The following is a 23,797-nucleotide window of genomic DNA, read 5'->3' on the forward strand; positions in this document are numbered from 1 at the left end:
CTGAGGGGAGGCCTAGTGTGCATGTTTGGACTACTTACTGTCAGTAAGTATAAGAAAGTTGTCTTTCTTGTGCACTAAATAGGAATGCCAATATTACTGCTAAAGGCTGGCATAAGATTGATGTGATAATAATCTCTTTTAAAACCTTCTGTGATCTTGTATTTCCACCTCCTGGACCCACCTGACCATCTGAATGTTGAGCATGAAACCTCAGGAGAAGACAGCATTATATTTTAAAGGCTAGCTACTGAATCGAGAAGTAAATAAATACTTAAACTTGGCTCAAAGACTGAATGAGATGAAATTGTAGGCTGCAGAGATAAAACCTTTTCTAAATTCCCAAGGTAATTCAGTGGACTAAGGAAACCAAAGCAGTCCTATTGTTGAAAGTCATGAGAGTTACACAGCTCTTTGCCCTTGTCAGTACTTTGAAGTATTGCCCACCAAGCAAGTATTTATTTGCTCAAAGAATGTTCTATCTGGTGTATATATGTGGTCACTGTGGCAAAGCACTCTGAAAATGTATGTGGATACACTGACAGGTCAGAATGTAACAGCTGTGTGTGTGCCTAGACTTAGGATACAGCAGAGCATGCCAACAACTCTTTAATGCATTAGTCAGCTGCAGCGGTGCTTAAAACCCCACCAATGTGGATGTCTTCTTGGGTTTTGTAAATGTAGTATGGGAATTATTTACTTCATTATTTTGGTTAGGAAATGCAGATATTTACCACTTAGACTGTATTCTGCACATAGAGTCTTTCAGAAAAATATTAAACAAGTGGCTTAAAAGGCCTGGTTTAGTATGTTGAAACTACCTGCAAAGTTCAGACACTATTTCATGAAGACGTACACATGCAGAACATGAATGAATATGAGCAGGGGATAAGCAACATCCACTTTCAAGATTGCACCATCATCAGTGTCATCTACAGAATGGTGGAAGTGGCAACAAAGATTTTGTCAGGGTATCTTTGGTTTTATGAAAAAATGCATATTTAACATGGATGAAATTTCATGATCTCCTTTTGAGCTACAACACTCAATGAAGAGATGGGAAAACATATCTTTAGTGAGATTAATGAAATCCAGATTCTCCCATTTTTAACCCAAGAAAGCCAACCACTATTATACCTAAAGTATAATTCTATAATGAAGAAATTGCCCCATATTAAAAAGAGAAAAACAGTGAAAGGAGACCTATTTGTCAAGCATGATATCTGACTGAGAATAAAATCTTCCTTAAAGATCTAAAAATTACCTAAATATTTAAATACCTTAGAAGACTTTATCACAGACCTTTCTATGTCTTACAAAAATAAACCACAGGTGTTCACTCATCTTTTTAATAGCATCCCAAATAAATGGAATATATTGAGAATGAGTAACTACTGTCTCCAGATTAGTTCCTTTGGGAGCAACAGGAATGAGTGTCAAGATACCATCACAATCAAGCAAGAGAAGAAAACATCTAATTGCCACATAACTCCTGTGAAGAAAATACAGGAGGCAAGGCACAGTGGTGTTTGCTGGAAGAAACCTGTGGTATGACACATCCATCTCTGTCTTTGGACAAACTCATAATGGATTAATATGAACACATATGGGACAGGCCTTGACTTCCGTAACATAAAGTAAAATGGCTGAATATGAACCTTCTTCTGCTATTCGACATTTTTTAGTGTATGAGGGAAGTACCATCATCACTGTTTTCCATGCTTATTAGGATGACTTTTCAGTTGTTATTCTGAAAGCCAAGAAATAATGGGTTGAGATTTGTGCAGACCCTCTCTTCTCACTTATCTCTTTTTGAATGGGCTTAAAAGGCTTTCCTTATAAATGCCACTGAGGCATAGCTCTGAACATTGTTGGAGTGCCAGGCCTGTCCTACAAACCCAGCTCTCTGGAGAGAACTTAGAAAGGGAGTGGATTTAACAAAAGCGATGGAAAACAGTTATGAGCAGAGGAGGATATTTAATTCTCATTCTCACAGCTTGCTATTGAGGCAGATCAGGCTACAGCCTGGCTCTGAAGTGAGCTGGTTATCAGGGCCTGCTGTTTGCCATAGAGATAACCCAGGGAGATCTCTCAGACCTCCAGTAGCTCCAGTGCCCAGGAGGGAGGGTGGTTCAGGGTGGGGGGCAGGAAGCAGAAGTGGGCACATCGCATTACAGAGTTTCATTTTGATACTGGGGAGCAAATGCCCTTGAAAGCCTTTCCACCTCTTACTTTTTGTTCCCTGTAGTGAACTGAGGAAATCAAAATCTAAAATGCCAACAGACAGAAACAGACCAAAAAGTCTCCTTTTAATAGTTTTGATAAGTACTTGTAATTAGAAGTGAATTTTTTCAGGGGGTGAGCACTTCCCAATTTGCCAGAAGTTCCAGGATGTGAACATCCTTTCTGATGAGGAAAAATCCAGATCCTCTACAGGACATGGTTCAATGTTGCCAACAAATCAAAATCCCCTGTGACTTAGCCAGGTTTGCTAACTACCAATATGCAGCTTAACACAGCTGCTAGGGAATTAATTTTCAGAGCTTTGAAATTATGTTGGAGAAAAAAGAACAAAAAAGGAATTGAAAATGGGGCATAATAGTTTCTTTCTGACAAAACAGGCTGGCTTCTAGTGGGCAAACTGAAATATTTATATACTCATATTTTTGTATACATTTTTATGTGCATATGTGTGTGAGAAGGCAAAATTTTCTTGAAGGAATCGAAACATTGCAGAAATACCTGTTAGAATAGAAATGCATTTTACTAATAAAATAACCCATTTTCTTTTCACTCCTGCTGTTACATTTCCTGCTGTGCCCTGGAAACTGGATGATTTTGAAAAACAAGAAGCCTGATGCTGGACTCAGCCACGACTGAGTAAATCCAGAATAATGCTTTCAAACTACAGGGAGTTACTCCAGATTTACACCCAGTTTCTGAGGTCCGAGTCCAGTCTGAAGTATTTAATTCCTACCAACACAGTGTCCTGCTGCTTTCCTGAGGCTGCTGTCTGCCACGCACAGCATTTTCTGTCATGCAGTAAGAGGAAGCACAGTGTGAGCTCTGCAGCTGGACTTGCAGACTTATGCTAGGAAAGGCAGCACAGCAGTAAGAATTGAAAACAATTTATTTTAAAAATCTTGCCCCCCTACTCCTTCCCTTCCCCAGTCTCTGCAGGACCACAATTAGAGAAAATGGGGCAGGATACATTCAGATTAAGGGGAGCCCAAACAAGGCTGGAAGAAGATCGGGAGTTCAAGGGGAGACTGAGCAGATACTTGGAAGAGAGACTCTTTAAGAGTTACTAATAGACAAACCACATCAAACTCAGGAAATTCCCTGAGCTGAAAATAATAAAAGGCTGAGAGTCTATTTCAATATAGCAGGTCACCTTGCTCAGTTCTCACTCTTCCTTGCTGTCTGCATAAGGCAATGGTGAAGAAAAAACACTGTGTGAGATGCATTTTGACCTGAACCAGTATGGTTTTTATTTCATTTTTTAGGGACAGAGAAGATCTGAGGACTCAGAGAGAGACAGCTGAGACAACGGTGCAGTGAGGGCTGCCTCATTTGAGGTTCCGTGTCAGGAGTTACAGGAAATTTCATTCTTCTTTTCATTTAGTTTCAATTCAATTTTTCAGCACACTAAACTGCACTTATGTTCACATCAGCTTCAGCATTCAGATTTCATTCTGTTGAGTAGATTCCATCTGCAGTTTGGCAAACCTGCAGGTAATTAGCTCTCCCTTGTAATTATATATCAAGTTAATGTCCTATTAAAGATAAATGAGAAGAATTCGCATCTCCTGCTTAAGTGGTGATTGTACAAAATGCAACATTTCATAGTCGTTGAACAAACAAGCACTTCCATTTGCCAAGGTGAGGTGCATTTGTAATACAGAAGCAGCTCTCAATAATTTACTTCTTCAGGTGTACACTTTTTTTCTCCCAAGAACTTCAGTGCTGAGTGGGTGAGTAGCCCAAGAGAAGAGCAAAGCCTCCTTGGGGTTAAGACAGCAGACTCTCCAAGAAACTATGGAGTCCTCTTTTTTCTTCCTTTCACAGTTGCCATGAGTGCCATGGAAACCAGGATTTTCACAGGTTGCTACTAATGGTGTTTCATTGCCCAATCTGAAACAGTCCAGGCATAATTTCTTTAGCTGAGAGCTCACGAGTGTGGCTGCAGTTGCTGTGCCTGCTGGCAGTGAAGGCAGAGTGGTGAAGAGTCAGTGTGTATGGAAAGGTGACAGCTTGTGGCACCTCCCTGGCTCCTACCCACTTTTTGAATCTATGTAGAAAAGAGCACATTTCAATTTGCCAGCATGTAAAATGCAGAAAACAATATTTACCTTTCACTGCATACTGTGCTGAAAAGAGAAAGTGCTGTTTAAGACTAAGTACTCAGAAAAAAATCCAAGCCTTAAGATAAAGACATAGCTGCAAAAATAAATGCAATATTATTATCACCCGCATTGTAGTAAAGATGAAAAAACTGCTCTCTACTCCAAGGCACTGAGGATCAAGCACTCCCATCTTTATGCATTCATCAGGCAAAGAAGAGGGAAGAGATGGAGCTGGGAAGGCAAAATGCAGATATGCACTTTGCATTTGAACTATTGCTTAAAGATTTTCAAATACCCTTTTTGATTTGTAACACCAAGAGCTGAAGGTGTAAGCCTTAGCACTGGCTAATAGAGCATTGTTTCATCCCAGGCCACTCATGGGTGCACAACATCATTTTCTGTTCTCTTTTGCTTGTACACACACAGAGCAGGAAAAAATTGTCTGGGAAAAGAGGCTGACAGCTTCAGTTACCCAGAGACATAAAAGACCCTTTGGTAGCAAAACTTCATTTTAAAGTCTCTTGAGACATAAATTGTCTTATTCTGGAATAGATTTTGGGAAAGAAAAAGATCTCATTCAACAAATGATTAAACAAGTACTGTGAGCAGTGAATGAGTACATGAAAGTCATTGGATTAAGAACAAAAAGCTTGGGGCTCGGAATTTCTGGAGCAAGCAAAGGATTTTAGTAGAACGAAATATCAGTACACTCTTGTGTGATTTTTATTGATGACTTAATGCAATTTATTTTGCCTCAGTCAGCTGTAGAAAATTTACCTGAACTGTGGGAACTGTCAGTGAAGAGTGGCACTATTTCATTAGCTCGTTAAAGCCCTCCCAACATTTCCTATAAAAGCATGGACCATTCATGCACAACAGCTCTTCTTTAAAGGCCATTCTATCGGCTGGATCCCTTTTTTTCCATCTATTTGCTACTCCCCCTGCAATTATTAAACCTCATCCTGCTAAATTACGAGATTTTAACATTTCACCATATTTCATCCCCCAAAAAAATCATGAAATCTGATCAAGCATATTTTCTTTCTGCCTAGTCCCAGACAGAACCACGGAATTTGCTGTGCTTGTCGTTTTAAACAGGTGGAAAGGGGGTGAACCAGAAGGAGACTCTTTGTCGGAGGAGAGTTCGGATGCCGGGTTTCCCTTGTTTTACCGCGATCCGGCGGGAGCGGCGGGATGCGGCGGCGGACGGAGCCCCCTAGCGGTGCTCGCTGCCCGCTGCCCCGTTTATTCCTTTTAGTCGGTATGTCGGGGGAATCCCAGCTCACAGATAAACTGCGTGTCGGGCAGGGCTCGGTGCCGCTGATTTTTTCCAAGACCTTTCGGTTTGGTACATTATTTTTGTAGAAATGCATCCGGCTAGAACATGGCTCTCTGCTCTGGTTTGTTTTGGTTTTTAAATACAAATATTCTTATTCAAGCCCTGAACAAGGATTAACTAATACTGTCCCTACTGTTAGGAAAACACCACTTTTTAAATACGGTGTTTGAACCCTTAGAATGAGCCTAGAGCAGCATCTGCCTGTGATCAAGCATGACTTTATTTATAATCTCACCCTTTTTAATCTTTGGGAAAAGAACCAGGAGCAACCTGGTCTAGTGGAAGGTGTCCCTGTCCGTGGCAGTGGAGATGCAACAAGATGATCTTTAAGGTCCTTTCCAACCCAAACTATTCTATGATTCTATGATAAAACCCATACTGCTGACAACGAAATTCAAATTAATGGTGTTCTTGTTGGTATGTACCGGAAGTACCTTGTGAGGAAGAAACCTATCAAGTGCTTGAACCTGGATCAAAGAAACCTAATGTTATCACATGTTCTGTGTCTCTTTTAGGCAGAGAAGAACTCATAAACTAATATAATTTTGTTCCTGTCTTTGAGATGATATAACCTTGACCCTTTCTTTGTCAAAAATAGCTCATCTGCAGTTTATAGTGCCTTATGAGTCCTGCAGGCAAATAATAATTCTCCGAAGTGCTCTCGTCCTGTATGTTAATAAGGCTAAATGAGGATCCTTTTTATTGCCCATGGCCTTTCTGAAGTATCTTCTAACTAGCTCTTCTCCTTTTCTACACTCCAGTGGACTGTGGAAAATGAAGACTTGATATCATGTACTGGAATCAGTGCAATGGAGAAGACCATTAAAATTCTTTGCTACAAAATCATAGACCCTTGTCAGTAACCTTTGCTATGGGTACACTGTGCCCTTGCAAAAATTACCTTGATGTGCAAGATAAGTTGGCTTGCCAATAGATCATGCAAGAAGGCTACCTTGGGATACAAATGAGTAATAATCTAAAGGTAATTGTTTCTTTTCAAGTGGAATAAATCAATCCTGTCTGCCGTAATAATACAGATTTTGAGAGGTGTCAGCAATTTGCATGTGTGTGTTCCCATTATTCAAATTTGTCTTTCCCATCTGTTAGGTGGGAGCACCGATTCCTACTTCTAGTCATGCAGTGGATGAAATATATTTTCACAGAATCATAGAATGGTTTGGGTTAGAAGGGACTTAGAGATCATCTGGTTCCAACTCCGCTACCATGGTCAGGGACACCTTCCACTAGACCAGCTTGCTCAAAGACTCATCCCACTTGGCCTTGAACCCATCACTTCTCTGTGCCAGTGCCTCACCACCCTCACAGTAAAGAATTTCTTCCTAATATCTAATCTGCTTCCTACTTTCAGTTTAAAACTATGCCCCCCTTGTCCTATCACTACAGTTCCTGATAGATTCCCTCCTCATCTTTACTGTAGGCCCCGTTTAGGTAGTGGAAGGCTACTATAAGGTCTCCCCAGAGCCTTCTCCAGGCTGAACAGCCTGGAGCTGTTCTCCAGCTCCCTCAGCCTGTTTTCATAGGAGAGGTGCTCCAGATCATGTTTGCAGCCATCCTCTGGACCCACTCCAACAGATCCATGTCTTTGTTATGTTGGGGTCCTCAGAGCAGAGGGGCAGAATCACCTAATGACGAACATTGGTGTAAATCTGATCAATGAAGTTACTCTAGAATGTAGTTACTCCAGAATGTATTTACTCCAGTTTATGCTTTTGCAAACTGAAAAACTATTCAGATCTGTGTTTCAGGATGGTCTGAGGTTCTGATTGTGATAGCGTTTACACTGGTTGATACGATATGGGAATCGAAATCTGTGATTCTTCTCTAGTTCACTGTAGTTCCAAACTGTCCCTGCAGAAACTCATGCAGTTGAAGCAAAATTATATAAGTAGGTTGTAATTCTGTAGGTTGCTCAGAAATTCATGAAGTCTTCTCTATAAATCAGCAACTATGAATAACCTTAGACTGACATGACTCTTTCACAATTTCCTTAAAATGTTCTCTAAAATATTGAAAACTAAATCTTCGTTCAGTCTGGTTTGGGCTTCCCCATGAATAAAGTGCTGTGTGACTCTTGCAGAATCATCATATACAGCTTTTTGGGATAAATTGTCTTTTTTGTTTGTGTTTTGACTGTGAAATTATTCCTCACACTTTCATTCTATGTATACAGCTTTTTTTTCTGGCAGAAAGGTGCATCCAGCAATTAAGCATTTTGCAGATAAATATATCCATGCGGTATATGCCAAAGCAAAAAATATGTATCTAGTGCTTTGGCTTGGGTTTGTGCAAGCAGTAGACAGTGCCACTCCAAGCTGTCTTTAAAGACTGCAGTAAAAGGTTTATGATCTGTATTTACTAGCGTGGGTGACTTGTAATAAATGTACTCCAATGGTGTAGTGCCATGTCCAGCACTGATTGCTCCAACAAATGAGTACTCCTCTTCACTAGAGTCATTTGTAATCATGTAACAGTTTGACTTTCTGTCTGGAAAAGCATAGTTTTGTCACACTGGTTTATGCCACTACATCTCTCACAGCATTTTCAGAGACTATGACAGCTGTTGGTTTCGTATTTACTCCCACATTATTCTGTACTTTAAACAAATGTTTCTCCTTCTTTACTCTGAATGTTCTAGATGCTGTTGAGGCTTTGTTTCCTTAAAAAAAAGCAACCAAACAATAATGTGTATTATGAACACGTGTATTATTTTCTTTTTTTTTTTGTAAATGGATTTAACAGCCTGTTTTCTTACTTGCTGTAAGAGCTTCTCTTTCTTCTGTTCTATCTCAGAGGTTACAATAATTTTGCTGGGCAGCTCCAGAGTTGATAGTTGTTTTTTTGTTGTTTGTTTGTTTTGTGTTTTTGTTATTGGGTGGTGGTGGTGTTGTTTATGGATAGTTTTTTGTAAGAACTTCTGTGCTATTTTATGGGCCTACTGAGTAGTTGGGACCAAATACTGCTGTCTGATGTATGTGTGGAATATGGATTGCCTTCAGTATTTTTGGGTTGTATCTTGCAAAGGAACAGGAATTTCCAGTCATGTAACCATCCTGGGTTACAATTTGGTTCCTGTAAGAAGAAAGCTTAAATAGATCAGAAATTCTTCAACCTGAGGAAGAGGCAGTTCAAGAAAAAAGAGTAAAAACCTGAATGCAGGGAGAAAATTAATAGAGACGGATTACAGCAGCAGCATGAAATTATGAGGTAGGGCAGCAAAAAAACCCCACAACGCAAAGTAAATTTCAATGCAGAAGTAAATTCTGGAACTCCTTGCCACATCATATTGATAACAGAAATGTAAATGAGTTAAAGAAAACAATTAGACACAGTAATGAAAGAAATATTCATATGGAAACAATTGTTGATATCCCAATTTTTTAAGTGAGGGGAGAACACACCTTGGAGCTATGAGAAGAAGATGATTGCCTACACTTATATTGCAGGGGAAATTGGCATTTTGGGAACAGGTTTTGTGCAACTGGGGCTGTAGATAGGGAAAGCATTACTATTTGTGCAGTGCCATTTATAAAATTAAGAACTACTGTCAGATTTCACTGCTTCTGCAGAGAGGCAGAGGGAAGCTTTGCCTGCAGAAGAGAGCTCACACACACACACACACATACACACATACATGTAGTGCATTAAACTCTTCAGGTAATCAAGGGAAATTAATTCAAACCATTTAGTCCGAAAGTCAGTTTGCTACTGCAGTGTTTTCAATTCGACCACCTTCGATAAACTGCACTCACTTACAGCTTCTGCAGAATGTTGACACTTCTGTTCTTACTAAAATGATGCATCTCTGCCTCTCTAGGTCTCACCTTAGCACTCACACTTTTTGTATCCTGTTTGACATAACACCTCCTATTTCCTGAGAGGAACTGTGTACATTTATACTACCTTACCTTTACGGCTTTGTGCTTTGTCTCCTGAGTTGTTCCTGGACAATGAGCGAGCCTAGAGATGTAACGGGCAGTGCTTCACCACTGGGGTAAAATTTTTAGTTCATGCACGTGTTGCTGTTGGTTGTATTTTCCAGATGCTGAGATTTGGTGTTTCCTCATGAGTAGTCTCTTATAATAAGTGACTGTAGTTCTGATCATGAGTTTTTAATTGAATTAGTGTTTCTTCTGGCAGTAACTACTGAAAACCATGGCTGATATCCTGACTTCTTTAAATTAGTGGAATAATAACTGCATGGATGAAAACCCTGTGCTGTTAAGTACACCAAGTATTTGAAAGACAACTGTAAGACTTCACTCTTACATAGTTTAAAAAAAAATCTTATCTCTATGGGTCTCTAATATAATTGTTATCTACAGTGCTATTAAGGATGTTGAAAAGGCTATCATTTCAGCATAAAGTGATGTGACAGTTCACTCTCTGTAACTATATTAGTTTTTAAATATTTGAATTCTGCATATTTTAATTGTTTTGCAAGGTGCCCCAGGTAACTATTGTTTCACAGCATGTGGTTTTACTGAGGAATTATAAGATTAGCACAAATTTCAGCTACATTTTTCCAGATGAGAGGATCTTTCTATTTTGATTCCAAGGCTTGTTTTTAGTTAGTTAAGGCAAAACAAAAATAAATAAACTCAACATACTTATTCATCATATTGATTGCTAGTATTAATATGTTAAATAAGGTGCTGACTAGAAAATAAAAGAATTTATAATTTTTAAAAAAATCTTGTTTTTTCTTTTTTTGATATGTACTATTTAAATTAAGGATCCATTTTCACCTGAAAGCTGATTACTAAGTGAAAGTTTTCTGTGTGTTAAGTATGCCAAATAACTTGAACATAGAAATAATCGGCCTGTAAATAATAAAGTTACCCTACTCTGCCCAAGACCTTTCATTTGTGATAAACAAGTATGACTGATACAAAGGATGGGACTAGTTTAGTGACAGCTCTGAAACATGGTTATTTAAGCATTTATTTTCCCCAAGCAGAAGGTGGACATTTCTCAATAACTATCTGTAAAGTGTGTGTGTTAGGGAAGGTTTAGGTTGGATATTAGAAAAAGGTTCTTCACCCAGAGAGTGTTTGGGCACTGGAACAGTCTCCTCAGGGAAGTCGTAACAGCACCAAACCTGACAGAGTTTGAGAAGTGTTTGGACAATGCTCTCAGGCACATGGTATGATTCCTGGGGATGGTCCTATGAGTTGGACTCAACGATTCTTGTAGTTCCCTTCCAACACAGCATATTCTATGATTCTGGGATTTGTTTTATTGGGACAGTCCGACAACAAACGGGTGGTGCATACAGGCATGTTTAGGTGCAGATGATCAAGAAAAGAACTGGAGATGAAAGAAAGGCCATGCCATGCTGGTGAAAGAAAGTTAAAGATCCTGTAGCCTCAGTGAAGCTATTCCACAGCACACCAGCCGAGCATGATCCCAGTTTGAACAGTGTCATTTCCATTGGGTTAATTCTCTGTTGTGAAGAACTTATTCTGATGTTTCTGTCCTCTTTGCAAAATATTGCTTAGCTGAATTTATTTTTGTACAAGTCCTTGAGTTTTTTTTTAATTATTACATCACTGCTTAAAGCTTTGCTTGGCCTCAGTGGCAGTTTTGCAGTCAAGGAGAGCACTGTCAAGCGTTGTAGAGCCTGTAGTGCACAAACATGCATTGAATACTGTAACTCAACTGCCCCCTGCAGATTCAGCTTGCAGTATTGTTTTTAGAAAATAGAGAAAAGTACCATAGATTCCTCTAACTGAAAAATGAGGGTCTTCCACTTAGGCAATATCGTGACCCACCCACTGAGGAAAATCATCCCTATGTGTTACACATTTCATCCTCATCTGGTCTTCTTAATATACTCTATCAAATTTTCTATTTCAATTACCTGTGACTTTCTTGTTGCTAGATAATATCTTTTTTTCAGAAAGGGCAGATTGTCATAAAATGTGGGCTTGTGTTGTGCCTTCACAAATTGTGGTTTGATTCTGAAAAGATCAGATACTATTACTGTGTGGCTACTGTCAATTTTACCAACATGACCTTATCTCTCTGAATAGGATGGGCTTTGTCATTGCTGAGGAAAAATCTACATTTGATTTTGAATGGAAAGTATATACTGATTATTTCTTAAAATATATACTCTCTGGTATAATGATTGCAATTGGTTTGTACCTATACTGCCGCTTCACCAAAGATACACCTTTTGACACTTTTAATTGACTGTTATTTACACAGCCAAAAATAGGTATTTGACTGAAAGTATTTATGACATAAATATCTCTGAATTAAAAATAAAACAAACAACGGAATTATGGAAATGTATGTATCAAGCCTGAATTTCAAGGGATGCAAATATTGCAGCCATATAACTTATTTTCTGCAATGTAGTAAAACTATAATTAATTACTCCATAATTGTCTGTTCCCATCATCCATCTATACTTACTATGCTATGAATGCTACTGGGTAAATGGAATCGAAATGTCAGACTTTATATGAATTTGTGATGTAATATCTAACAGAACACATTAAATGAACAACCAATACAATAAAAATAGTTAATCAGAAAGTAATCTGTGTCAGCCAAAAGGATAGATAAATCTCCTGTTGTTTGTGTGACTCCATATAGCCAAAAACAACAAAAAAACACACAACAAAAAAAAGAAAGACTGAATATAAGTTTTAGAGGTAATTTCTTCACCTAGAGTGCCTTCTGGTCATGTTATTTTGTGATGTACATGCCTCAAAGACAAGCATTGTGGTAAATGTGATCCATGACTTTGACAAACAGATCTGTGGTTAAAACTCACAGAAGCAACTCAAACAATGTTGCGCTTACATGTCACATCTCTGAACGCATCGGTTAGGAATAACAATTTACATGTAAAGTTAATGTACTCTTCTGTTTCAGAAATTTTGTGTAGATACCATGAAGAAATTGTGCTCAAGTCAAGCTGCTGATGTTTCGGAATTGCAAGTTAGTTGTCAAAATGATTTGGTGCATTGTGAGAATAAGGACAAGACTGAGAAAGCTCCACTAGTGGAACCTACTATGATTAAAGGTCAGTTAAGCTTTATGGTTTGAACTTTTAATATAACAAAGCTTAACCCCAGCCCTGATGAAAGACTGACATACAGGAGTATCTTGTGTTATTTCACTTGGAATCTGTGGCTTAGTCAAAAGGGATGAAAAGTGAACATTTCTGTTCTTCCTCCATAAATGCCATAAGGCAAATTCATCCAAGCTCTCAACAGCAGCATGGTATTAAACTCTGTTTGACACTCCAGCATGAATATTCAGTGGGTTTGAGGAACAGACGTTTGGAAAAGATGTGCTTTCCTTTAGCTTTAGGGTGATGCTTACACATAATCTGTTAGAAAAGAATACCTATCCCAAAAGGTTTTAAGATGAACAAGCATTTTGCATAAAGATATGGGGATGTCTTCAACTCACATTTTTGTATTTTGAACAAAAAATAATATTGAGCAAATTGCTTGACTGATAATTGGTTTTAAAGTCACCATTTGTTTGCATTTCCCATAATTTTTGATAGATAGTTTTTCTACTTATCTTTCAAGTTTTTCCTTTTGCAGAAAGGAACCATACTGAAGTTGAGAAGCTAGATGACAAGAGGACAAATCCAAATTATATTTATTATATAGATATAATAACTTTGCAGTTAATAGAAAAAAATTATTTCATTACTCTGTCAGTCACAGGTTATATCTGAAATACAATCATATCACATTAATTACAACACTGGAACATTTGGAAGACTAAAGCACAAATACTTATCCTCACAGCATTTGTTAACTGATAATTGATATCGATACAAGAACCTCCCATAAGGTTTCTCTTTATTTTCTTGTCATTCAGTGTGTCAGACTCTTAAAAAGGATTGTCTATTTGAAACTATGTGTATTGAAACTTCTAAAAGCAATATAATTTTTATAGAGAAGAATTACAGTGTCATGCTGAATATTCATTAATCCTTATTGCTGTGGAAGTTGATTGTTTGAGGACTGATTTTTGAAAGCCAGCTGGCAAACAAGCAGCCACCCGCTCACTCCCCTCAGTGGGATCGGGAACAAAATTGGAAGGGTAAAAGCTAGAAAACTCATGGGTTGAGGTTAAGACAGTTTAATAGGGAAAGCAAAAGCAACGTACACAAACAAAGAAAACCAAATAATCATCAGGCAGGTGTTCAGCCATCTCCAGGAGAGCAGAGCCCCACCACGCATAACCTTTACTTGGGAAAACAAACACCATCACTCCAAATGTCTCACCATTCTTCCTTCTTCCTCCCACTTTATATGCTTAGTATGATATCAGATGGTATGGAACTTCAGACTTTGGTCAGTTTGAATCACCTATCCTGGCTGTGTCTCCTCCCAGTTTGCCATGCACTCCCAACTTCCCTTGCCAGTGTGGCATTTTAGAAGCAGAAGAGGCCTTGGCTCTGTGTAAGCACTGCTCAATAGCAAAACATCTCTATATTATCAACCTTGTGTTCAGCACAAATCCAAAACATAGCCCCATAGAGGCCACTATGAAGATAATTAATTCTACCCCAGCCAAAACCAGCACAGAAAGGTATTGTAATATCTGGCTGCTTTGAAATATAATTCCACATATGTTATTTTGTGACTTTGAACAATCTCCCTTCAGGCTTCATTTTGTCAATGTTTAATTAATTGATTAGATTTTATAGGGGTAAATGGTGAAGCTTACATATTGGTAGCTACAAAGGTCAGTATCTCTGTTTAAACCTCACCAAAAAAAGAAAAAGAAGAGTACCAGCATGGGTTAATGTGGTACTCATTTTTGTCAAGGGAACTACCTGCAAATCACTGAGGCTTGAGTTTGAAAACTGCTGTCCATGCTACAGGGATCAGTTGGATCACATGCATGGGTTAATCTCTGTGGGGTGAGGCAGGCATGGGAAGCCTGAAGAAAACATGACCAAAGCTTCCTTACTGAAGTAAGCCAGACATAAAGCTTATGCTGAGGACACAGAAGTTAATGCTTGTGTAGGTGCTTTACTTGATGGGTCTAGACTCCTCACAGACATGGAAAGTCACACAGGCTAAAGTTTCAAAATGGCTTTACAGTCAAGATTCTTCAAATATTTTTCTGAACACAGCTGCTTGGTTCATGCAGTGAGAAGTGGAGTCATACAGTAACTTCCTGTGCGTCTTACCTGCCCTAGAAAGAGGGCTGCCTCTGTCAGCCATGCTATCAGCAAAGTTTCTTCCTTCTCCTTCATGTTGCTTGTCAGCTAATGCAGTTAGTGGTTCTGGACACTAGAAAACAGACTTGGACTTTCTGCAACAGTTCATTATTTGGACCTTTCTACTGAACATGTTTCAGCACTATGTTGAAACAAAACAATATTGCTGACTGTCTGAGCTGCCCTGCTTGATGTCTGCCTGCCACCTCTCTCTATATTCACTCAGAGGCACTAGCATCTAGTCTTTTGTCCACCCCATTAAGCCTTATTTATATGTCCTTGATAAACCTTTATATGTCCTTGTTCAGACTCTTGAACAGCACTTGATTTTTATTGCAATTTTTCACTTTCTAGCAAAAGTCTATTTGTCCCAGCCAATTCTCCATTTGTTTTTAATTCTGAAACAATCTGATTGAGAAGAAAGCCTTTTCTAGAGGCTTTTTAAAGTTTGGAAATATCTTCTCTTAGCTATTCTTGCTCTATTTCCTTTGCTCCTCATTCCATCAAGATCCTAATGTTTGTTGTAACATCCCTTCTGAGAAAGCAGAGTTTACTTTCCTGCTGGTTGAGATTCACATATCAACTGTCATGGTAGATTTCTGACTTAACTGTTCCTGTGTCCAGTAGACATATTTTTTAAAAAACTTAAAGTATCAGTCAGGCTCATTTTTTTCCTATCTATTTATTTCCCTGAGTTTATGACTAGAGACCTCTGCTTTGAAGGTAGCTTTGTGTGTATGACCAAGAGTATTAGAGAAAAAGTGATGTTAGAACTGCTAAATGTTTGTGGGCCTCTGGTACTGCAAAGATTCACAGCACTTAACTTTTGCCTGCTAGCACAGTTCTTTGCCATGTATCTGATTCAAAAGCTCATCAGTCACGTCTCCTGCCTCCTTTATCATGAAAGTGGCCATTAGATAATTTGAAATTCATCCTATATACTGTATTTGCTTAGACTACTCACTGAACACTAGATAAAGAATAACCTTTGTTACTGAAGGTTTCAAACAAACTCCTGGTACTTCAGTTCAGTACACACATAGAAAATCAAGAAGTAGTATCATAATGATTCTTTTTTTGCAAGACTAGGAAAATACTAAGAAATTGCCTTGGAGTATATCCCTTTACAAACTCTGTCTGAATTGGAGCATAGTGTGTATTTGAGCTGGGCAGACTGAACCTTGTCCGAAGAACAGTGATGGATTTACACTGACATACCCAAATTAAAGCTAAAGGTTTTTCTCGAAAATGTATGTTCGTATAGCCCAAAATTATTTGGCTTTATTCAAATAGGACTGTAGAATTATACAGGAGATTGGATTAGATGATAAAACAGTTCTTCCTGGCCAGCCAAGGGATCCCCATGAGTCCATTGTTGCATGCAGCAAGCTCGCCTGTTCCAGAGAGTATGCTCTGCTAATTCACAAGATAATGGATTTAGAAAATATGTCAAGACTAATAACACAGACTCACTCCTGTGGGTTTTGAGTGGGAGGAAATGCACCATTCACTGACTAATCCTTAAACGTCTACTGATGAATGTTAAGCCACCCTCCAAAGCACCAACCTATTTCAAATTCCTAATAAGGATACTGAATATGTACTCTCAAAAAAAAAAACCCCTAGTTACAGAGACAATTAGTATTTCTTACCAAAGGCCAGATAGTTCTGAAAGGAAAAGCAACATGTTTTTCTTTCAGTTTTAAAGCCTCTATTGTCTTTCCTAATGGAGTTCGTGTTAATAAAGGTAGGATTTATTATTCTTATGTCTAAGAAATTGAACCTTTTTCCTCTGTTGCAATTAAACCTCAATAGGCCACTAAAAATATTACTTTCTAATATTTGACTGAGTTTGAATCCATTAGAAATAGTAGTAATATCTGCAGGATAACTCTCAACAGAAATCTGCTGTATCAGCTTCTCTTTAACCTTGAAAGTTATTCTATTTGGAGTTTCTGAAACATTGCATAATCTTCTTGCTCATGGCTTAGTTTCTGGAATTGTTACAGTCTGCAGTAAAACAGTATTTATGTTGATTATATTTATTGATGTTAGGATATTTTAGGGAAGGTATTTATTTATACTGTCTTTAGGCACTTGATTTAGGAGGCTAGTGGCATTGAGAAAGAAAAAGAGAAATGGGCCTTCTGATTGTACTTTAGGATACACATATAATGTCTAATAAATTTGGCAGCAAAGATGGTTTAAGAAATTTTTACCCCTGTGCTGTAACTTACTGTCCCATTAGTTAAGACAATACATGAGGCTATGTCACTGTGCTCTAAAACCAGTATTAAAATGAATTAAACATAGCAAACCCAAAAACTTAAAAAGCAAAACATAGAATTCTAAATTATTTTGAAAATAAGTTGCTCTTTCTTTTTGATGTCATCACAGAGATTTTGCATTAATGTTCTGAATTGGGTGCAGGGGATAAGCAATATGAATTAGGAATCCTTTACTCTATGCATGTGTGACAACTCTCTCCAGCTTCCACACTCAGCTCAGGCTTTGATTAGAGCAAACCTGTTATTCTTTGGCTCCTCTGGTCTTGTAACTATCTTAAAAAAAAAAAAAAGACTCTTGGGTTTTGGGCTGTAAACACAAAACTTATTCTTGGCTGCCACATCTTCTGAGCTCAGTTTAAAAAAAGGCAAGAAAATTGCTTAAAATACGGAGATCATCTAATTTCATAGGATGGTGAGTACATTTTAGTAAATTATATTTAAACATTTTCAATCAGCTTTGCCCTTAACCAAACTCTAACTCGCTGTACAGCAGGGGCAAGAAAGCATAGACTTCCACATTTTACTGATTTATTAGATATGACTGGTTTTAATTGCAGGAATATGCAGAGGTTCCAGGCAGGAGCTCATGGATATGGTTGCAAAGAGGGGGTATTGCAGTGTTATATGTAGTGTGACTAAAGGGTACATCATGTCAGTCCCCTCTCCCACTCTCTGGCAAGTTCTGCTCCTCCAGCCTCGTGACGAGCAGCACTTCAGAGCCTGGGAAAGTGTGGTTCATGGTGCCCTGGGCCTTCTCCCTTATCCTCTTGCGGGAACGTGTGATGAGGCAAGAAATATGTGATTGTTTAAAACTTATGGCAACCATTTCTGATCTGCAAGAGCTGTTGATACACTGGAGATTTATTTTATACAAGGCAGTGGCACAACAGTGGAAATTAGATCTCAAAAAGTTCAATAAAACCATCAAGATAGACTAGAAAAAAAAAAACTGAGAAAGAAAAAAAAATTAAAAGGACAGTGAAAGAGGTGAACAGTTGTGTCTCTCAGGAAACTTAAGATTTTTTTAAGAAATTAAATTTAAGATTAAACTTTTCCAAACAATAGGTTAGTAGATTCCAGAGGGAGATAAACATTACCCGTACATGAATTGCAACTCTACAGTTTATATGAAATATTTGGACTGTAGTACTTAACAGTTTTTAAAGATACACTACATCATCACATGAAGCAACGGTTGATGGATATCAGCTCAAGGAACAATCCATTAGTTTTATGGGCTCAGATTCTGCTGTCACTGAATGACTTTCAGTAGCAGTCCCAAAGGGATTAGTTCTCATTAGCACTGAAGAGCATTAGAACCAGGCTCACAGCAAATAAAATGCTACTGTTCATAAAAACACTTTGGTTTATGCATATACCTTCAGTTCTGTGCATTTTCACTTATGTGGTGTGCAGAAATAAAGATGTGGTTCTACCATGTTGAATTCATGATATTATTATGCAGAATATTTCACAATTACTTTTTTCAAGTTAGGCATAAATAAACAATAAATGCTATGTGGTTGAATGTTAATTTATGCACTGTAAATACTGATCTGAAATATTTACTATAGCTATAAAAATGTGTTATGGTCACATAGCCAAAGGCATTTAGGTGTGCAGCCAGCCTTGTATGTACATGAGTTGGGGCCTCGCACTTGTTTCATCCAACCAAGGGTCTTGATGGGTTGGGTTGCTTCTGTTGCCTACATTTTGAATAAGGCCAAAATGGAGAGTTATGACAACCATTTCTGATCCTGAAATTTGTGAAAAACAGCAAGTATATTCTGAGAAAAAACAAACAAACTCAAATCCTACTCACTTGAAGATATAAGTGAGATAAATGGAAAATTTTAGTCTGCAGAGCACTACCCTTCCACTGTAAAGGCAAACGTAATTATACAAATTGTTCCAGGAAGAGCAGAATTAATGAAATTTGGTTTAATAAGTATTCAGGTCTGTTGTCCCCTACTGCTCCTCTCTGCCTTTCCTGATAATAACCAAAACTCTTTTTATGGTGCTCCTATCAAATGAAAAAGAGCAGGTCTGGAGCTATGTGTGTGTTGAATGGCCAGCCAATATGCACACGCTGACTTATCCTGCTGTCTGCTGCCAAACAGAGTGTATAACAGCTGTGTTCTGCGTCTTTCTCTTTCAGTGGAGGAACTAATTCAAATCTTGCTTTTGTAACCACGGTAAGACTTCTGCCCCCTTTTCAAATCTGACTGAAATTGGCAGAAATAAACTTGTAAAAGTACCAAAGAGATTGACGAATGGATAGACAGCATGATGACATAAGCCTTGTTTTCTTGTCAGGCTGACATGACCTATCTGATTAGGTAATTCAGTGTTGAGGGTAATAGATTTTTTTTTTTCCAAACAGGGAAGTAAATTGCATTGATTTCAATATTCAGAATCCCCTTGGGATTGTTCAGCTTGTCTATTCATTGCTTAATGCTTTATTGAAGTGTAAATATATACATTTGAGAAGGCATCCTGCACAAGTTTGGTACTGGGGACAGCTGTGATTTAGTCTGGCCTGATGACATTAATTTTCTTTCTCCTTGAGCTGTCTTACTTAGAACCGTATAATTTTGTTTGCACATGTTTGGGAAAGAAGAAAGTCTAGCTATGCCACCCATGAGCAATCTGTACCTTATATCCGTATTAGCAAGTCTAAGTGAACAAACAATATTTCCCTTGCTGAATCACAGGGATTAGCTTATTCTTTCAGTGCCTGTTTTATTCATTAGTTTACTTTTACTGATATCAAACATAGCCAAATTGCAAATGAACTACAAACCTGGAAATGCTTATTAACAAGATAGTGGCCATATGTGTGAATGAGATCTTCAATACATTTGTAATCATATGTTTGGGATTTTGTTTTGGTTTTTTCCTTTTGATGCCTAGATCTGGAAATATTTTGCTAATTTAGGAGCAGGGGACTTGTGGATAAATTGGTCTGTGATAGACTGTGTACTGGTGTGGCCAGACAGCTGCTTGATTAACTTGGTGTTTATTTCTAGCCTTGAAAAAAACCTATAAAGGAAAGGATCACAACTTCAGAAAGAAATTATTACTAACCAGTTTTTCAGGGAGAGACACGCCAGCCATGGAGAGTCTCAGGAGGAACACAATGGGATTTGGAGACTGCTGAGAGATTATACAATTATTGACTTGGTGAAGGGGCATACGGTGGTTGCAAGAGTAAACTTGGCAGGATTCGTGTTTGAGAAGCTTGGTCCCATAAAGAAGGACATGTTTGACAGGCACAGCCTTGCTGGGAGGTCAGTTAGTGCACTACTGTAGGTTGTTTCAGGTTGTGTCATAGCAAGTTAAACAACCAGGAACAGCTGTACCCAAAGCAGTGTTTCACATGGTTTTGCAATTTCAGGTGAAACTTTTTGCTGTAGAAATACAGTATCCTCTCAGCTCTATTAAATTATAGTCTTCCTGATAAACTTCAAGGGTGAGCTGCTCTTGGCAGGGAGACTTTGGTGATGCCTCCACCACCACCTCAGCTCCAGCTGGTCCCACTGCCACTACTTCAACCCTGGCTGGTCTTATTGCTACCTGGCTTTTCCCCACCACAGCCTGAGCTGAGGGATGGGGTGGCTCTAGAGGAGGGATGTGAGGCACTCACTGACTGATCCTTATGGGGTTCTGCAGCAGACCAGTGGTCCCATGTGTCTTCCAGAGCTTCCTCTATCTTCAGGGAAGTGGTAGGACCACCCAAGCATGGGAGGAGACTGGGGCCTCCTGACAGCAGTCTGTAGCTCATCAGTGTGAGCTGTAATGTGAAACTGTTGCTGTGCCCAGATAAAAAGCAGGGGCTGCCCCAGCCCTTGAACTCCCAAGAGGCCTCCAGTGAGGGTCTCTGCCCTTTTGGAAAAAGGCTGCTGCTTTCTGAAAGGTTTGTCTTCAGTGTTACTTCAAGCTAGTTTAGGTGGATATAAAGAAATGTACTTCAACTCTTTTCATTTTAACCTCAAGTCACTTTCAAGACAATGTCTCTGTTATTCCATTCAGAATAAGCAGCAAATGGGTTTTCTGGCTCTAGGAAATCCCAAGGTAACACCATGGTTTCCTAGCTGCAGTGGCTCGTTTTGTCAGGCAATGAAACACAGGAGCATGGGAGCACATCTGCAGTGTCGTGGTTTGAACCTTGTTTTCCCCAGAGGCTAAGGAAAGTGGTAGACCCCAAGGGGTGGAAACCCCTGAAGTTTTGAAGTTCTGCCCAATGGGCGCTCCTGCAGAAATGTAAACATATTACAACCAGACCGGAAGAGAAGAGTTGTAGTTTGGTTGTTGTAGGAGTGGTGGCCATGTTGTGAGCCACGAGGAAGGGGCTCTGTGCCCCTTGGGGCCTCTGGCCCCCTCCCAGCCCCTGGCTGGGGGGCTGCGGGGACCTGGAACAGCATAAAGCTGGGCTAGGTGCCTGTAGTTATGCTGGGAGATGTTTTCTCCATGGGCGCAGAGCAGCAGCCGGGACTGACCAGAGAAACGGTGGCAGAGAGCCAGAGATAAGACCTGAACTGAAGAAGCAGCAGAAACAACATGCAGCACCAGAGAGAAGACTCCTGGAATGGGAGGAGAAAGAGAGCCAGCAGCTGAGAGACAGAGTTTGGGGTAAGACTGTACCAGCCCCTCAAACTCCTTTGAGACCTCCGAGAAAGGAGGAGTAGATGGACTCCTATTTTAGAGGAGCCTTGGAGTACAGCAGTACCGGAGAGAGAGGAGCTAAAAAGCTTAAAAGACGTCCTGGAGCTGGACCGGGACGGCCAGATGGAATGCAGGGGGGAGTGACCTTGGCTCCCCCCCCCCTCGCACTGCTGCCACAGTGGCAGCCTGAGAGACAGGGCACAGAGGCCCTGCAAGAGATACCAGACCGTCACAAAGACCCCCCTGTGTCTTCGTGATATGACGTGGTGAAACGACCTTGTCTGGGGTTACGAAGCCCACGGAAGACCCCTCGGTTGAGGCGATGGGGCCGAGGGAGGTTGGATATCTCCCTCGTTGAGTGCTGGCAGAAAGCCAGCTATCAGCTGCTGCATGTGGAGAAGACAGACAGACTGCTGCCTCAGAAGATGCTGCTGCTCAGAGACTGGAAGGGATCTGTCCTTCTTTCCCTCCTGGACTTTTATTTGGAGGGGAGAAGAGATCTGATCCATTGTAAATACTATATGCCATGGTAGAGATAGTTGTGATCGTGTGTATAATGTGATATTTATGTGTATTTATTTGTACAGTCATTGTAATATATTCCCTTTCCCCCACTTTGAGTCTGGTGTGTTTTGTCTGGAAAAACCCATCTCACATTAGGTTGAGATGTGGGAGGGGGGAATGGAGCTAGGGAATTGGATTTTGGGACTATCTCAAACCATGACATGCGGTAAGGATGGTATGTGTGGCTCATGGCAAGTGGACTACTCTTCTCTTACTATGGTCAGATAATTTTATCTGCCTGCTTTTATGCTGTTAGTGATTATATCATTTAAACGTTTCAATAAACCTTAGTTATATGTGCATAGGTAGCAGGGAGTGGTCAAATTAGAGGTATTAGTACTATGTGAAAAATGAAATATTGTTTTCTTTGCTTTTATGATTGCCTGTTTGAATTGTACTTTTTTTTTTTTTTCAGGCCAAGGGCAGAGTCTTCCATTTCCTACAATTATTTTTTGTTAATTTTTCAGGCTTAACAAGTAACTATGAGACAGAAAAAGAAGAGGAAGAAGAGCATGACTACAGCTACGTGGATGAAAACATAATTGAAAACATAAGAAAAGCATTTCATGACAGCAGCATTGGAAATAAGCCCGCAATCTCTGAAGGAAGAAGGTGAGCATAACCTACAGTCACTTATGCAAACAAGAGCAGGCAGAGTGATTTTTCAGACTGGACAGTAATCTTCACTCCCTGAAACAAGAGAAATTTTTCCCTTGGGGCTGCTGCTGTTACCCCAAACGTCCTGTGAATATGGCAGGAAAGGCACCTCTGAGCTGCCGCCTGTGACCCCCTGTCACTCTTAGCCGTGTCACCTTTGTTAAAGCGGTACCTATCATTGTTCTGGGGATAGAAGTGCACAGGCATTTCTTCTGATTTGTGCCAGTTTGCTGTAACAAATTATAATACTCTGAATTCAATCATTTTCCTCTTTTTGGAAATGGATGCCTTGTGACTAAGTTTAGTCACTTTAAAAGCTTTCAGGAATAATCTGTGTTTTCATTTAAACCTCAAGCTTCTGCTCCGGCAATCTGCAGAGGCTTTAGATGCTAATGAAGAGAGTCTTTGCTTCTAAAGATCTCTAGGCATCATTTCCAGCTAAACAGAGATGAGACTTTTTCTAGGTATGAGTGAAACTATGTGGTCCCAGCTCTTTTCACTCACAGCTAAACCTTGTATGAACTTCATTTGATTCAGCTGAATGGCTTCTTTTGTGAAGAGAAACCCATGAAAACACAGAGAAACTTGGAATTTTTTGTTTCAGAGATGTAAAAAAAATATTTTTTTATGAAGCAGTATTTTATTTCAAAATGTAATTTCTATTTATTTTTAACTGGCATGCAATGTTAATGTTGTATTTGAGTTAAGCAATATC

At 39.3% G+C, this 23,797-nt stretch overlaps 1 protein-coding gene across 1 annotated transcript in view; it reads left to right on the plus strand.

The window, feature by feature from the left end:
- The window catches only part of THEMIS (thymocyte selection associated), a 73,160-nt gene extending 50,119 nt beyond the window's left edge, over window positions 1-23,041 (plus strand). The window contains exons 5-6 of the mRNA XM_064649578.1: window positions 12,589-12,739; window positions 22,893-23,041. Coding sequence (XP_064505648.1) covers window positions 12,589-12,739; window positions 22,893-23,041 — 300 coding nt within the window. The remainder of the gene's footprint in view (window positions 1-12,588; window positions 12,740-22,892) is intronic.
- Window positions 23,042-23,797: the final 756 nt, after the last annotated feature.

This window comes from Pseudopipra pipra, chromosome 3 (genome assembly GCF_036250125.1).
Source record: "Pseudopipra pipra isolate bDixPip1 chromosome 3, bDixPip1.hap1, whole genome shotgun sequence".
NCBI classification, from domain to species: domain Eukaryota; kingdom Metazoa; phylum Chordata; class Aves; order Passeriformes; family Pipridae; genus Pseudopipra; species Pseudopipra pipra.